Here is a 15476-nt window from a genome sequence, read left to right as displayed (position 1 = left end):
AAATAATTTTCAGATAGAATTATTTTTTTGAGGATGTACAATCTGCATATTTTTGTTTTTTTCTATTGATATAGCCCTGTAAGAAAATGAAAGCAGCAAATAGCACTGTTGGGGGTTTCCAGGTATAGTTTTATAGGAGGTGTGTCGGGATTTCATAGTTAGGATGTCTGTGCCATGTGTCGAGACATCCTTAGATAATTCTATATACAGGATGGGAATAGTAGCATGGGCAACAGGCAGGCTAGTCTCTCATGAGATGTGGGTATATGAGCATTCAAACCACAGAAGCTCTCTATTTACCATTCTATTTAAATTGAAAGGAATGCCAAACGTACACTAAAATGTATATTTGGAAGGTTTGTTAATCAGAACACACGTTCCTGCAGAGCAACCTCCTTACCTTAAATTTCAGAAATCAAAACATCTTAATATAATACACCCTTGTATTAGGGTGTATTATATTAAGATACAGAAGATTGTGGCAGAAGCAGAGTAACATGCAGTGGCCGATTCACGTTCCTTTGACTCCCATAAACACTCTGTGTAAAACTGAAACGATAAGGATTGTGATCAGCCATCTGCCGCTGTCAGTTATGCACCTGTGGAAGGTCGGCAGTAGCATAAATAAGAATGTGGAAACCCGTGAAAAACTTGATGAGAGACCCCTGACATGCCACCACAACTAGCCAAAAATGGGTCTTTGCTTAATATGGGGGTGCTTGTTTAGTGTGAGGCCTCTGCAACAAATGAGCAGCACGGGTGTGCATTATGTCCCTAGATATCACAAGCCTTAACTTTAGTTAATTTAAGAACAATTTAAACAATCCATCATTTCAAGTTATTTCATCTAAGTGGGCTCACTACATCATGATGCACCCAGCAGCTATTGTGAGTGGTTGTACTTGATGTCTCACTTTAGAATTTAGTAGCTCTATACATTAATAAAGCTACCCATAGTGAAAATGCTTCTGGCTCCAAAGAAGATGAAGGCAGGCAATGTTTGTTTATATGAAGTAAATAGATATATATTATGTGTCAAAATGTTCAAGTGTTTCAATAAATATATGTATTGACCAGGAGCAAACAACAAGTCACTTACACAAATTGGTACTAGCATCTGCGATAGAAATACACACAAACAAAACTGATCAGGGTACAAGGAGAGTACACAGGTGTGAAATGCTAAGTTCCTTATCTTTGTAATGCAGTATTATCTTGTTTCCCTCCTTCTCAGACTTAGTTATTTGTCTTCATTTTGACAGGTGACATGGGCAATTTCATCAAAATAGACACCGATAACTTGGGCCTGGAGTACGACTACTTGTCCTTGATGCACTACCCAAGGTAAACCTTAGCTGAGAGACTGGCACTTTTCAAGTGTATGGTTCGAGGTTTTCCCCTCACAAATAGTCATGCATGTCTATTAGTCAATGTCAATTACATGATATAAGAAGCTCTGCGATCCAGAATATTATGTTATGTTAAGATTTGTTAATATTGTGCTCAAACCTAAAGGCATACGATAACTGTAGAAAAATTATGAAGTGTTTTACATGATTAAGGAAGGGACTGCAAATGAAATGGAAAAATTTATGAATGCGCCTATCAGTTTTGAGGCTGGATCAGGGATGGATATGCAGCAAATAGATGACGGATTAAGGAAGGAGATGTCTCAATGGAGTGTGAATCCCAGTGTGCAATGAGAACAATGGCCCAAATTATGAATCTGGTGGTAATTCGGCAGTAAATTCAACACATTACTGCCAACCTGTTTACCATTACCACCACTTGGTTCTGTGGGTTTCCCACAGGACTAGAAGTGGTTGAAGGGTGCTGGTAATCCCCGTTTTTGGAGACCATAGGACTCCATAGGGATTAAGGCACCGATTTTTGACCAGTGGAGGATTTAATTTCAGCATGATGCTGGAGGAAACTCCCCCATGTCAAGTTCAAACTTGTTGCTCGGCAGTGCAGTAATGGAATTACCACGACTTTTAATACACAATGCTGAACTTGTGACCCAATGTGTTAGGGATGAGTGCCAAGAAGCAAAGATAATCCCAGCTCCATAGTGTTATGTGGTAGGTTGAGGGTTTTCCATTGGGCATACCTAGCTGGTAAGTCGGTTGCTGTGCAATAAAATTCATATACACAGAGAGTGGAGTCTACATTTCCTTCCCTCGGTTCTTGCACCAGTCGTCGTCAGGTATTCCCCACCGGTGTATGTCATGGAAAGGCTTTTTTTTCATTTCTATCTTGCACTTACTGATTGCAATATGTACCAGTCACCTTGCGCACTCATTATAGTCAGTGCCACCAGTGACAGCTAGGCCACATGCAAGACATGGGCGTGAAATGCACACCTGTGAATGCCTTCCATTTTTCAGTTTAATGCACAGAAGCCAAAATTACTGTATTGTTAACAGAAGGAGAAGGAAGAAGGGTCATTTTAGAAGAGAGGAATTATAAGTGCCCAGTTGGTCATTGGGCCTCATTACGAGTTTGGAGGTAGCCATGCTGTTTTTAGCAGCATGGCTTCCCCCAAACTCGGGTCTGGGTCCGGGTCCCGCGAAAGGGGACTTACTGGGACATTCCAACCTTGGAGGGCTCGGTAATTCCCTTTCGCGGTACCTGATACGTCCCTTACCAGCACCGTTCATACCGTGGCCGCCATGGATGTAATGAGGCCCATTGCATTGTTGTTAAGTAACTTTCATCTAAGCAGAAAAACATTTCTCCATGATGCCCTGAGATACTGGAGCAACCCCTTTGTTCACATAAGGTCCCAATCCACTCACAGCTCCTTGCAGAATGTTTAAAATCCAATATCAGGGTTGCAAAACTGATGTTTAATCTGTCAGTGGTTCTGAGTATTCTAGTCAGAACTGTGGTGGGATGGGCAGGCAATAATAAAGGAACAGATCAAAGTAATGATTGTCTGCAAAGCCTACTTATTTCCAGGTTAACGAAATAACTGAACATATAATATGGTATGGCACTCCAGTACAGACCTACATCACTGCAAACCATTTAATGGAAGGCTATTTTCTTATCCCCAGCATTGCTTTCAGTAACACTTCAGGGAAAGCAACCATCATCCCCAAGCCAGATCCCAATGTTCCAATTGGACAGAGAAACGGACTCAGCAATCTGGATCTTGCTAAAGTCAACACCCTCTACCAGTGCGGTATGTATGTATGCATGTATGTGCGCATAAACTGTTTGTATAGAACACTCATACACCTCAAAAGAATCTTTGGCACTAAAAGAACACTGTGGATACAGCAGTTGCAAAGCAGATAGTCTGATTATGAGGCAAATAAGAAGGTTTTAAGGCATTTCCTAGATTTCAAATATTCCCTTTATGGTGCAAGTGGACAGGAAGTGTGTTCCAGTGCTGTACGGCAAATGTTTCGCCGCCTGCTCTATATTTTCTATTAAGGTGAGGTCAGCAAGTTGATGTGAGCAGAACTTTCTTTAGAGATTATGAGGAAAAATCGGATCAATTAGAAACCCAGGGCCACAACCCTCACATGCCTTGTGGTCAAAACAAAGGTCCTTAAAAATGATCCATTTGTCCATTGGGAAACCATGTGAATTCCTCAGAGCTGTAGAGACATGGGCTCGAATACTCAGGCCCATCATCAACCTGGCTGCAGCATTTTGCATTAATTGTAAACACCTGATGTCGCCTTTAGGGAGTCCTCGGTAAGACATGTTACAATAGTCTAGCCTGGATGTGAAGAAAGGTATCAGTGTGTTAGGATTTTTAGGATGGGGAAATGGGAAAAGAGAGTGGGGGTAATTCTAAAATATATTGAAGTCTAAAATGAATGAATGCATAAAAGCAAGGTGCAATGCTTTCAATCGTTCATTTTATTTTCCAACCTATTTTCTTGCATAGAAGAGAGCTAATTTTCTATTTAAACTTAGATTGCCCTGATAGGGTAACTGACGTTTGCCCTTATGTGCTATCTGTTCCCCTCCAGATATGTTCATACATTGCACAGCAGAGAGCAATGAGCAGTGTAAGAGGCGGCGGAAGCCTCCTTACACTTCTCTATTTGCACTCTGTAGTGCAAATAGAGTAAATGCTGCCTGCCATCCATATACACATGGCTGGTGGCATTTACAATGTTTTCTTATGGAAACCACCGGTGGTTTCCATAAGAAATCAATGGTTTCACACCAACATGATAATCTCATACTGGTGTGAAACCAAATTGATTTTGAAGACGGAGTGCAAATGGAAGGCATACATGTAATTCCCAATACGCCCCCACCCTCCACCTTCAAAAACTATGAGCATCACTGGAGCATGAGTGGAGGATTAAGCCAGTGTTCATTTATGCAGCAGGGGCATTGAAAATTCGCTCTAAGCCGAAGAAGGGGCATAGAGTGAAGATATCAATGCTGCCATGCTTTCCTTCTTTGTCTTGTTCTTTAAACAAATGAATTCACGCGGGTTCAGCCTTGCATCATCACTTACTAGTGGCAGGTGGATTCCATAGTAATCCTTAGTAACCACCACCTGAAAACCATAATGTGAAGTCAGCATTTACTTTTTGGAAAACAACGGGGCGTAAAGGCAATTTCACATTGTGTTACTCTTTACTTTGGCATTCTGCCCTACAAAAGTTGAAACTTGCATTTATTTTTTTCAGAATTACCCAAGAATACTACTCCACAGGAGGAGATACAAATGCATGTTTGAGTATCTGTTCTGATTTGTAGTCCATGATTCAATTTATCATCAAGAGGGCCCCTGACGATTCTTTCCTCTAAAGAAGGCTTGGATGGTAGTCCCAAGGAATCTGACCAGGATATCACTTTTGATAGGCTTGAATGTGAGCCTACAATTGTCCATCCAGATCCAGAATTGAGTCACATATCTAGAAAGCATGCAGCTAAGGTATCAAGCCCCCCTTTAAGTTGAAGGAGGGCTTTAAGTGTCACCAGCATATGATCAAACAGCATCTCATGGCTTCTCAGTAAACATCCCAGAGACTGTGCATAAAGATTAAATAGGAGATGGGGCAAAGAGGATCCTTGTGGAATGTCACAGTCCATAAATCTGAAAGGGGACAAGAAGGATGAACGTGTCACAACTGATTTCCGATTTATACACAGATATGCAGATATGCAGCTTGCGTTTCTGAATGCATCCCTGTCCAGGAAACAATTGCAATAAGCTCAAAATGCAGCCATTCTCATGCTGTCACCCAAGCACACTTTGATTCTCTCTTATTGCAGAATCTATTTAAATAAACAATAATGCAATCCTTTCCTGCAATGAGATATACAAATCTTCTCCTGCTCTGATTTTAAGTCACCAGATAGATGACAACATACATCAGCATTGTCTAAAAATTACATCTAAAGAAGGTTATTTTCTTTGCACCAAAATCATAAAATGAAAAAGAAGTAAGATTTTCTCACATTCCCTTGGGCCACTATTAGTCGACCTTAAAGGGCCCATTGGGAGAGATTTACACAGGCTCTGGGAAATGTGAGCAATTTACACTACCATTTCATTTTGTGAATTTGAAGCATTTATCTCATGTGTAAATTGCACAGCTGTTGTAACTACTTTTGGCAGCAATGTTTCCTTCCTTGAATGGACAATATGGGGTTACAACATATCTCTACCTGGTCTAGTAAAACTATCCCCTCCTTTCAAAACCATTTATTTTTTTCCTGGTGAAGTAGAAGTATAAAAGGTCATGGCCTTTATCCTAATTTGTATAGGTCATTACACTGCCACACTTCTTCTTTAGCTTAAACTGTAAGACCTCCATCTGTAAGATATAGAACTTCACTTCAAAGCACGCTGGCAACTTTTTCTATGTGTGGTCCATTCCCCACTAATTCAGACTATCTTGGCGGTTCCCACATCTTTTTTCTTGGGGCCTGCAGGTTGTATCACCCCAAAGATCTTGCAGGTCAGTTGGCACTCTACCAGCTTGAACAGCATGTGCATATCTCACTTTTGTATGCGTCTTTGAAAGGGCTCTTGTAATAACTTAACTTTTACAATGTTTTTCCTTCTCAATCTTTGCTTGCAGGTGTGTGCAGTAGCCGATATTCTACCGTGACAGGCACCCTTGTGTCATCCAACTATCCGTCTGCATACCCAAACAACGCCAGCTGTGTCTATCTGATCCGAGTCCCATTTGATAAGGTAATCATTTAAGGAAATGTCAACCAATACACATCAAGCATTTCAAAGCACGGATCACAAGTTTCTTTGACAGCAATCTGAGCAGCCTAGAGGTGGGTGCTCAGTCAGCTTAATGGTCTTGTGTCTTGTACCTGTTACCATCTTAAACTCTTAAAATGGTAACGGGTACTAGACAGCAATCTTAGCAGCCTAGAGGTGGGTGCTAGGGTGATAAATGTAGGCATTCTTCAGATTACATGCTGGCTAACTGGGTTACAAACTTGCTTACTTGATTACAAGCTGGCTAACTGGCTTATAGAGAGTGACAAATAGTGAGTGAACATCATTTTCAACCAGCATTTCTATTTGGGTCTTCTCGGTTGATGTATCTAGGCATCAAGTCAGAGTGGAGGGAAGTACAAGGCAAGGCAATGGAAGTACTCAGTCTCCCTGAGCTCTACTTATGAACTCTTTCAAACATGGATGCACGCAAATAAGCTTTCCCTCAACAGCTCCTAGACAGAACTCATAATGCTAGGCAATGCTACTCAGCCGAACAAGCTCGATCCAAAGTATCTCTCATTCAGAATTACAGAATTGCAGACTGCTATATCGTCACTCAGCACAAGGTCAAGACACTTGGGGGGGGATTTCTGATCAAGAGCTATCCATGAAAAGTGTGCTTAATGGTCTTGTGTCTAGTACCTGTTACCATCTTAAACTCTTGGCCCATCTAGAGTCCTTTCTTTCATTGGCTAATTGCACCATAGTTGCGAGGGCCATTATAGGAGCCACATTGGACTATTGTTTCAGTCTTCTGCTTGGAATTTCTAAACCTGACATGAACCGTTTACAGGTGATTCAAAATAATGCAGTACGTATGGTTACAGGTCTACAAAGGAGAGAACATGTCTCGGCTGCCAGGAGAGCCTTACATTGGCTCCCTATTCACAGTCGAGTCACCTATCGTGTTATGTGTATCACACACAACTGCATTTCTGGGCAAGCGCCCAAGTATTTGGCTAGCCGCATTTCATGCCTGGTGGCTCCTAGAGTTTTGAGACCTAATAATACTTGCCTTCTTGAAACCCCAAGATCTCATCTTACCTATGCGAAGCAAAGATCTTTTCTGCATGCTGCTCCACGGATCTGGAATACCTTTCCTTTGGATCTCAGATCATGCACTAGTCTACATCCTTTCAAACACAGGCTGAAAACCTTTTTATTTGAGTAAACCACTGGAGTGTTCCAGCCTGTTCCATCTCCCCGACTCTTTCTGATTTATGTTTTTTGTTGTTCTGTCTTCATTGGCACCTGTATGCTTCTGGGCTTTGTATTGCACGTGGTATGAATAAATAAATAAATGGGTCTCATTATGCATTTGGGTAATACGGCTGTAAATCCACAACATTATCATCAAAATTGATTACTCCTACGGCCACCTGGTCCCTTGGAATTACACAGAGTTACTAGAGTTGACAAGAAGCTGTAAATCCCCATTCCTGTAGTCCATTTGACCAAATTGGGATTTGTTCTGCATTTCCATCAGTGGTAATTTTGCTCTGGTAATGTCACTGATTTCTTGTGGTAAAATCGTGATTTGCCTCCAGCTTTTTGGTGGAGGTACATCCTTCACTTAAACAACAGAACTTGAAGTCTGGGGCTGTGGTAAAGTGGAAGTAACTTAATTACCACTGTCTTACCATCACTCTACTCAAACTGACATGCTCACAGTGAGGCCTACACTAGTGCCTGCCACTGCCCTACTCCAAGCCAGTCTTCACCTTCCCAACTTGTGAGTATGTTAAGATGAGCATCAAGAAGACCAGAGGTTGTCCATTCAACTTTCACATATGCATTAATCCAAAAAAACATGTGCTTGTACTTTCAGAGAGTTATCGCCCACTACATCTTCCACTTGCTGCCTCTGTCTTGTAACCAAAATGTGAACTGCAGGATAGATTGGTTTAGCAATATTGTGTTAAGTCAGCCACTGACACTTTGTCATTGCAGCTATTACTATTTAGAATTGTGTCTTCTCTAATTATGCATGGGGTAGTAATTATGTCTGCACTTTTAACTAGAAAGTTGCAAACTCCCCTCTGGCCAAAATAATCCTGTATTGTGAGCAACCAGATTTGTGTAAGGATACAGAAGTAGTTTGATTCACTGTTTCCTCCTTAATGGGCATTTATGCAGACAGGCTTTGCGTGCCTCTATTCTAACAGAACTGTCAGGAGTGTTGTGACAGAATGAATATCTATGTTGCTCCGTTCCTTATATCTCCTCTGATCCCTCCTGACCATTGCATCCAAATGCCTTATACAGATTGACTTCATACAAAGCAATCAAACAGTGCATCTGATTAACAAAACACACAACCAGAAAACAGTCAATGGGCCTCATTACGACCCTGGCGGAACGGGTTAAACGGCGCCGTAAAAGGCTGTGGTGCCGTTCAACCCATTCCGCCACATTACGAGGGCCCCTCACGGGACACGTTAAGCATGCCTGGGAAAACAAGGCGTGCATACCGGGTCCCGCGAGGGGAAGAGGGAGCAAACAACGGGCCATCTCGTAATGGCCCGTTGTTTACTCCCTATCCCATTCCCATTCAGCCCTGTTGGGGCTGAAATTGGAATGGGATGAACCATGTCCGTGTCCTCGAGTGAGGAATTACCGGGCCATCCGAACTCGGAATGGTCCGGTAAGTCCTCATTCCGAGGACACGGACCTTGATGCGGTTTTCCGGCAGCCATGCCGCCAATAGCGGCATGGCTACCGGCATACCTCGTAATGAGGCCCAATGTATTTTAAAGGCACACTCTTTACTGGGTAGTCCTGCTGCAACTGTGTTCAAGTTAAAACACAAAAACATTTCTGATCATCTTGCAGGTATTGGCAACAAAACAAATCAGAGAAGTCACTGTCAGTCTGAACCCACTTTTGTAAGTATTATCTGTGCCTGACTCATCAAAGCCTCTCCTAGATAGGGCCAAAAATTGCATTTGCTCCTCAAATCCAATCACCCATTAGGAACCAAAGATCCACAGATGAGACCCACCTGGCCACCACCTAAATTTATCAGACTGTATCATGGATGAATGTCCTTCATAATAAATCCCTCGAGAATTTGAAAAAACTACTCAAATTGTTAAGAACATAAGTACACATGCATATATTCAAACGTTTTTTGAAAAACTTCATTTTTACATAGGCGTTTTCTGAGCCCTTATAGGGGCCTGTCTTTTCCTTGCCTCAGCCCGTTGACCTCCTCCTTAAGCCTGTACACAATAACACATCTCCTTACCGTTGCAAGAAGTGACACTCCTGAGAATCTACAGTATCAATTATTCCAAATCTGGGTTCTTCTCTTGCACTTAACACTGAACTGCGTTTCCTGAGATGCTTGAGTTCTTCGTTTTCTTCCTGTTCTTTGTTAACCAGGAATGCTTTGCTCTAGAAATGTACAGCAATTGTTTAACTGCACTCCACTCCAAACTCCTTGTTCTCCATACATGTGATGGCTGATAACCTTGCATTTATTGGCAGGTCCAGTACGTAATTCATGGGGTAATTGTGTTGAAGACTTCATGTTTTGATTTATAAGTATCATTGATCTTGTGATATCACTAATGTTGATGTCATTGGATTTAGAGATCAAATGATGTCATATGATGCTGAGTGATAAGTGGGCCACAGGTGCAGTGCCTCTTTGACTACCTGTGGCATTCTATTTAATTGACAAAACTGGTAGCCATTATTTTTTATTTGTTGGTTTGTTATCTGAATAAGCGCAACTGACCTACTGAACTTTAAGAATCAGTAGTAGGCGAATTATGCATGTGTGCACTTATCTAGAGCAGTCTGAGAAAGAGTTTTGGAGTCAGTGTAAGTGTTGCTCGTCTCATTTGACAATTTTGTCTCTGCAGGTATATTTGAAATTTGATGCATTTGATCTCCAGTCCTCCACAGACTGCACCTCAGACTATGTTAAAATCTATGATGGAGGCAGCGATGCATCCCCAGTCTTACTGAACAGAGCATGTGGAACTGGCAAACTCCCACCTTTTACTTCTTCTGGAAGTGTGATGTTGGTGGAGTTTAAGACTGATGGCTCCACCACAGCCAGTGGCTTCAAGGCTTCCTTCAGTACAGGTACACTTCATTCTCATAACACATCAATGCACAAAGAAATCAGCAATTGGCTTACAGTGTGATTCACCTGGCAGTTCATGTAACCTGCTGCATCACATTAGTGTCTTCACTATATTCTTTTGAAAGCATGACATTAGACTTGTGATTGTGTGTGGATCTCTGTATCACAAGCTCATCTATTCTATCTTCAGGTATGCCCTGTGCACCACCAGAACATTTTACCTTGGGGTATGTGATATATAAGGTACGAAGGACGACTTCACATGCCTATTAAAACAAGGGCATTAAGGAGTTTGTCGGGTACCAGTTGCATTGGAGGGCCACCCCCAAAGCACTAAGTCTTTTAGCACCAGTGGAGCGGGAGTTGGCATGGCCTATCTTTAAAAAAAGATGGAGCACTGTGGGTCTGAGTTTGTCATCTGAAATATTCGGTGCAGCCATGCTGCTTTCTGGAAGCCTCGTCAGCTTGGTTTGGCATGAGAATATGTGAGGGGGCTGGCACATGCAGTGACCAAAGACCAAATGACCATGGGGGAGAGGCAGGAAGCATGACAAGCTGGGAAGAACCTGGGATACCTCAGGACAAGATGAAGCTGGCTGGAAAAGCAAAGGACCGACAGAGTATTCAGGAACCTTCCGATTTGCAGAGTCAGGCAGAAAAAGAGGATTATGCACAAATATTGGGTAACAGTGTCAATCATTTGCTTAGAATCCCCAATCCTGATTAGATGAGCGAATATTTGGAAAGGTTGATATTGTTTGCTTCTAATAGCTGGCATACAGCCTACATTGTGTTACTACTAGTCATATAATGGGGTGGCTGGAGTGTGTAAATGAGTACACTTATGTGGCTCTTAGAGCAATAAACACATATGTTTATTTTTTAATAACTGATCAAATATGTTGACGGAAATCTTTGTTCTTTGAGGTCAATGAAAAAGGAGCAGAAAATGCTTTAAAAGTGAAAATATATGGATACCATGGAAAAAAGAAATAGGACATTTTCAAAACATTCAGAGCCTTCATTTTTATTTCCATAGCCACCAGCTGCTTGTGTAGACATGTGGTATGAGGTTGAAGGCAAAACACAAAATTGCTGCAGGTACATTTTTTTCTTAAAATATCAAAGTGAGGTTTGAGGATAGGGAGGGATAGCAGGCAGACAGCTCAAAACGAAGGTTCATACAAGTAGGTAAAGCCTGCGAAGAAATGAGGTGTACTATTGTATGAATTAATGTCACCATTGGCAAATAGTATGAGCAAACAGTGACCATTGATGGTGTGTAAAAAGTAACTTTTCCCGTTGTATGGAAGTAGTGCAGCATCAACCAATGTTCTGGGACCCTAGCAGGTCTTTTCCTCTATCCCCCATGTACTTCCTTCTTCGAGTTGATAAGCCCTAAGTAAGATATGATGCATGGCCTTGATGAGCTACTCTGTGCCTAAGGAGAAGTGAGATGGTGGCAAGATGGCGAGGTGAGGCGACAGAGGTGGCATGTGCTAAAGGTAAGATTGTTTTCTCTCTGGCTTTGTGACAGTGTGACGTTTTTACATCATATTCCGGTGCTGATGATGCCCATGGTGTCCTCCCTCTATTTTGAGCTCATCTGAGAAGGGGTCTGATACACAAGCCCAGTAGGTAGCAATGGTGCTCACTAACATCCCTCAAAAAGGAATAAGCTATATTGCGGTTTGCCCTTGCCCTGGCTGTGGAGGAGGCTTAATATTTTATTAACAACATTCTATATTTGCTAACTTTCTCGTGCATGGTCCAGCACAAGGTAAGTGCAGTATTACAACCTGGCTCACATCCCCACCAGTTACAAATAAAAGGGTAATGACAATAGAATCTGGAAAATGCACCAAATATGCTATTGCTGTGAAAAGGAAAGGCAATATTGGAGCAGTGGTAGTAAAGCAGGGTGTAGCCTATCTGAACAGTATGTATGGGATTTCCTTGTCCACCTCCAGTGAGCCTCTCAAGCCTGGGAAGATGTTCAGCTCCAATGTAGCTGTGATTATGGACAGTATAATTGACCTATCCAAGAAGGAACCCAGACTTTATAGCGGGACAGCAAAAATACACCATTTTAGATGAAGTGTAGGATGAGGGGAGTTTCAGGGAAATGTCGCCTGAATGAATGAGCAACTGTGGTGGTACTGAGACCCCTGCACCACCAGGGCGGTCAATGTTTGCTGGTTACAACAGACACACACAGTCACTGCTAACCTGTTTCCGGACTCCAGGTCCCAAACTTCAGAAATAGAGCTGTTCTGAATATCTTGTTCTTTTGTTATTGTGTGAGACAGAGAGAAAGGGAGATAGGAATTAAAGGGGAAGCAATACATCCTCTCTAGCCCACCCTATGCACTGAGAGGTAATCTGCCAAAGAAGTAAATGAAAGTTGAATGGATCAACAAATCTGGAGAGTCAGAAGAAGCCACATATATAGCAGCCTTGGAGATGGGAATACAACATAGCAAGGAATGGATCCCTGCAAAGATACCCTACAAATCTAGCACAACTGGAGATATTAAGTGTGTTGAGAGTACTGGGAACTGTATTTGCAATTGTTCCTATATTTTGGCAGCATTCAAGATTGACCTTCACCATAGATATGGCTGCCTTATCTAGCAAGGGCAACTTACTGGAGAGCTCGGGGTTGGGTGCTTACCAACTATCTATAATGAAAATGGTGATTGATGTTCTAAAACCAATGTTAGACAAGGTGAAAAGGGAGTAAAGTTCTTATAATCCGATGTATGCAGACTGATGAACAAGCACACCAAGTTATAGGATGAAAATGCTAGATATCAAGGAATGTTGAATTTGTTCCATCTCCATCCTTGAGGGGTATCACCCATGCAGTAGCATCTCAGTTAAGGCACAAAAGCCAAAGTGGATGATCCAAGAGCTCAACCCTCATTTAGCACCACAGGAAATACTTCTGGCATGTCCGAGCTAGAGAAGGTGGAGTCTTGTCGGCGGGCAAAGTCAGGGGCCCATCAGAATTGAGGAGGAGAGGATTGAGGATAAAACTCAAGAAAACAATGATACCGCCACATGGGATGGCATTGGTGGCAAAGCAGGAATCGTGGGTTTCCAGACTGCATCCACAAGCTGTTCCCCTGGTTCTTGTTTTCGTGGTGGTCCCACCATTGAGAGTACACCAGATCGGGGGAACTCTTTCATTAATATGCAATGGGATGCATTATATCAACACAATGGGCCTCATTACAAGTCTGGCAGTAGCCATGCGGTTAAACCGGCAGGTTGCTGGCACCAGGCTTGCCAGTACAGGTCTCAATGGGAATGGGGAACAAGGAAGCACCAGCATTGTTAATAACAGTGCCTGTGCTTTCTTGTAGGTCATGTAGACCTGCCAGGCACAGAAACTCCGACAAGCAGACCCTTAGTGTGTCGGTCCAGTAACAACGGTGCTTGAAGGCTTACCGGCACCATTGTTACCGGACTGGCACACTTACAGTGAGGCTCAATGATGGTGGAAATTTGACAACCAAATAATCATGTTTTGATGGACAGCAGAGTTGCATTGGTTGCCAACAGGAACAACATGTTTGAAGGAGACTGTAGTTATCACACCAGGTCATTGCTTGTCACGAAACAAATAAGAATAATTATGAATTGCACCAAAGCCCAAATGACCAATATTAAGGCCATCCCATCAGGCTTTTTTGCTGTAATTACGAGAAGAGGCCACACAAATGTCCAGCAAAGAATGGTGCAGATGGCATATGGTGATCAAACAAACTTTGATTGGACATAGGGAACAGTTGTTGGTCTCTGGTGAAACACAATTTGTTTTACAAACCCTTCATGTGATCAAAGGAATATGGCTCAAAAAGACTGTTGAGAACCATCAAATAAATATATTGGCTGATCAGTGGAACATCAGATTCTATTCAACAGTACTGTGTGTAAATAGATTGAGGAGAAAAATGATCTGGACATGGTTGATTGACTCCACTAGCATAGTGTAAGCCAAACAGCGGGCATTCTTAAGGAAGGTAGAGCAGTAACTGTATGGATTGGAAGTTGGAATATTGCAGGACTTTCCTCAATAATGATTGATGATTGATGAAGTAATATTAACCTTTGTGAGCTCATTGCATGTTGTGTTGCACCAGGAAATGTGGTCCGAAAGTGAAATGGAAAGGGCTGAGAACATAAAATGGGAAGAATGCCCGGATGTCCCTGGGTGGTGAATTTACAAGGTGGGATTGCAGTAAATTAATAACAGAACTTATTGTGTGGCATGAATAGAGGATTGGTACAGGGTGAGAGATGTGAGGGTTGTAGAGCAATCAAAATGAGACTATTATCCCTTGTTTTTTTCGTATGATCTTAGTATGGATGTAATTTGGAAGCCTGATAGCTGATTTAACTGTCCTCAGTTCCAGTTCTGGAGTAAACAATATAAGAGCATTACAATGGTCAAACTCTCACTTTGGTCATAAGTGGACCCTGTTTAACATCTCAACCGCTAACATGTGATGGGACACTAATATCACTCAGGGGTGTATTAGAAACCACACATTGCTTTTCAACCTTGATTTCTGGCCTGGTCTGAGTCTGAGTCCTCTTCTGACGAGGGAGATCATACAAAGTAGAAGGAAACAGAGTGTGCTTGTGTGATATAATGAAGCATGTAGAAGACACAAAAAAATAAATTCTGGTGGTGGTAACGAATGAGACACAAGACACGGTAGGTATATTGGCAACAAGGTATGTAGCTGCAAAAACTTAAAAACAGGGAAAGAAATAAATGCCCTGAGAGGCATTGAATGAGGCAACCCCAGGTGCCAGCTACTGCAGAGATTGTATCACAACAGCAGAGACTACAAATGGCTCAGAAGAAATGCTAGGTCCTTACTGCAATATAATGGAGACAGTATGGGTAAAGCATTTTGTCAAATTGTACAGATCAACATTTCTTAGGGAAGTACAAAGTGAGAGTGCTAGTGAGGAAATGACTACCCCAGTTGAAAGAAGCATATGAACTTCAAACTTTCATAATGAGAAAGTTAAAGAAGCACTTATTAAAGCGGCAGGCGGAAAAATCCTAGGTCCTGATTATTGACCAGTTGATGCATATAAAATCGATTTAGGGTTTTGGCTTCCAAATCTAACAACATT

General features: G+C 42.0%; 1 protein-coding gene across 1 annotated transcript in view; it reads left to right on the top strand.

The window, feature by feature from the left end:
* Window positions 1-15476, top strand: part of LOC138504996 (embryonic protein UVS.2-like) — an 80163-nt gene that overhangs the window by 52045 nt on the left and 12642 nt on the right. The window contains exons 7-10 of the mRNA XM_069625357.1: window positions 1263-1344; window positions 3060-3187; window positions 6066-6181; window positions 10093-10318. Of these exons, the coding sequence (XP_069481458.1) occupies window positions 1263-1344; window positions 3060-3187; window positions 6066-6181; window positions 10093-10318 (552 nt within the window). The remainder of the gene's footprint in view (window positions 1-1262; window positions 1345-3059; window positions 3188-6065; window positions 6182-10092; window positions 10319-15476) is intronic.

The sequence above is a fragment of the Ambystoma mexicanum genome, chromosome 11, assembly GCF_040938575.1.
Source record: "Ambystoma mexicanum isolate Mex_15411 chromosome 11, UKY_AmexF1_1, whole genome shotgun sequence".
Taxonomy (NCBI): domain Eukaryota; kingdom Metazoa; phylum Chordata; class Amphibia; order Caudata; family Ambystomatidae; genus Ambystoma; species Ambystoma mexicanum.
The sequence above is the reverse complement of the archived record's forward strand: the minus strand, read 5'-3'. Positions and strand labels throughout refer to the sequence as shown.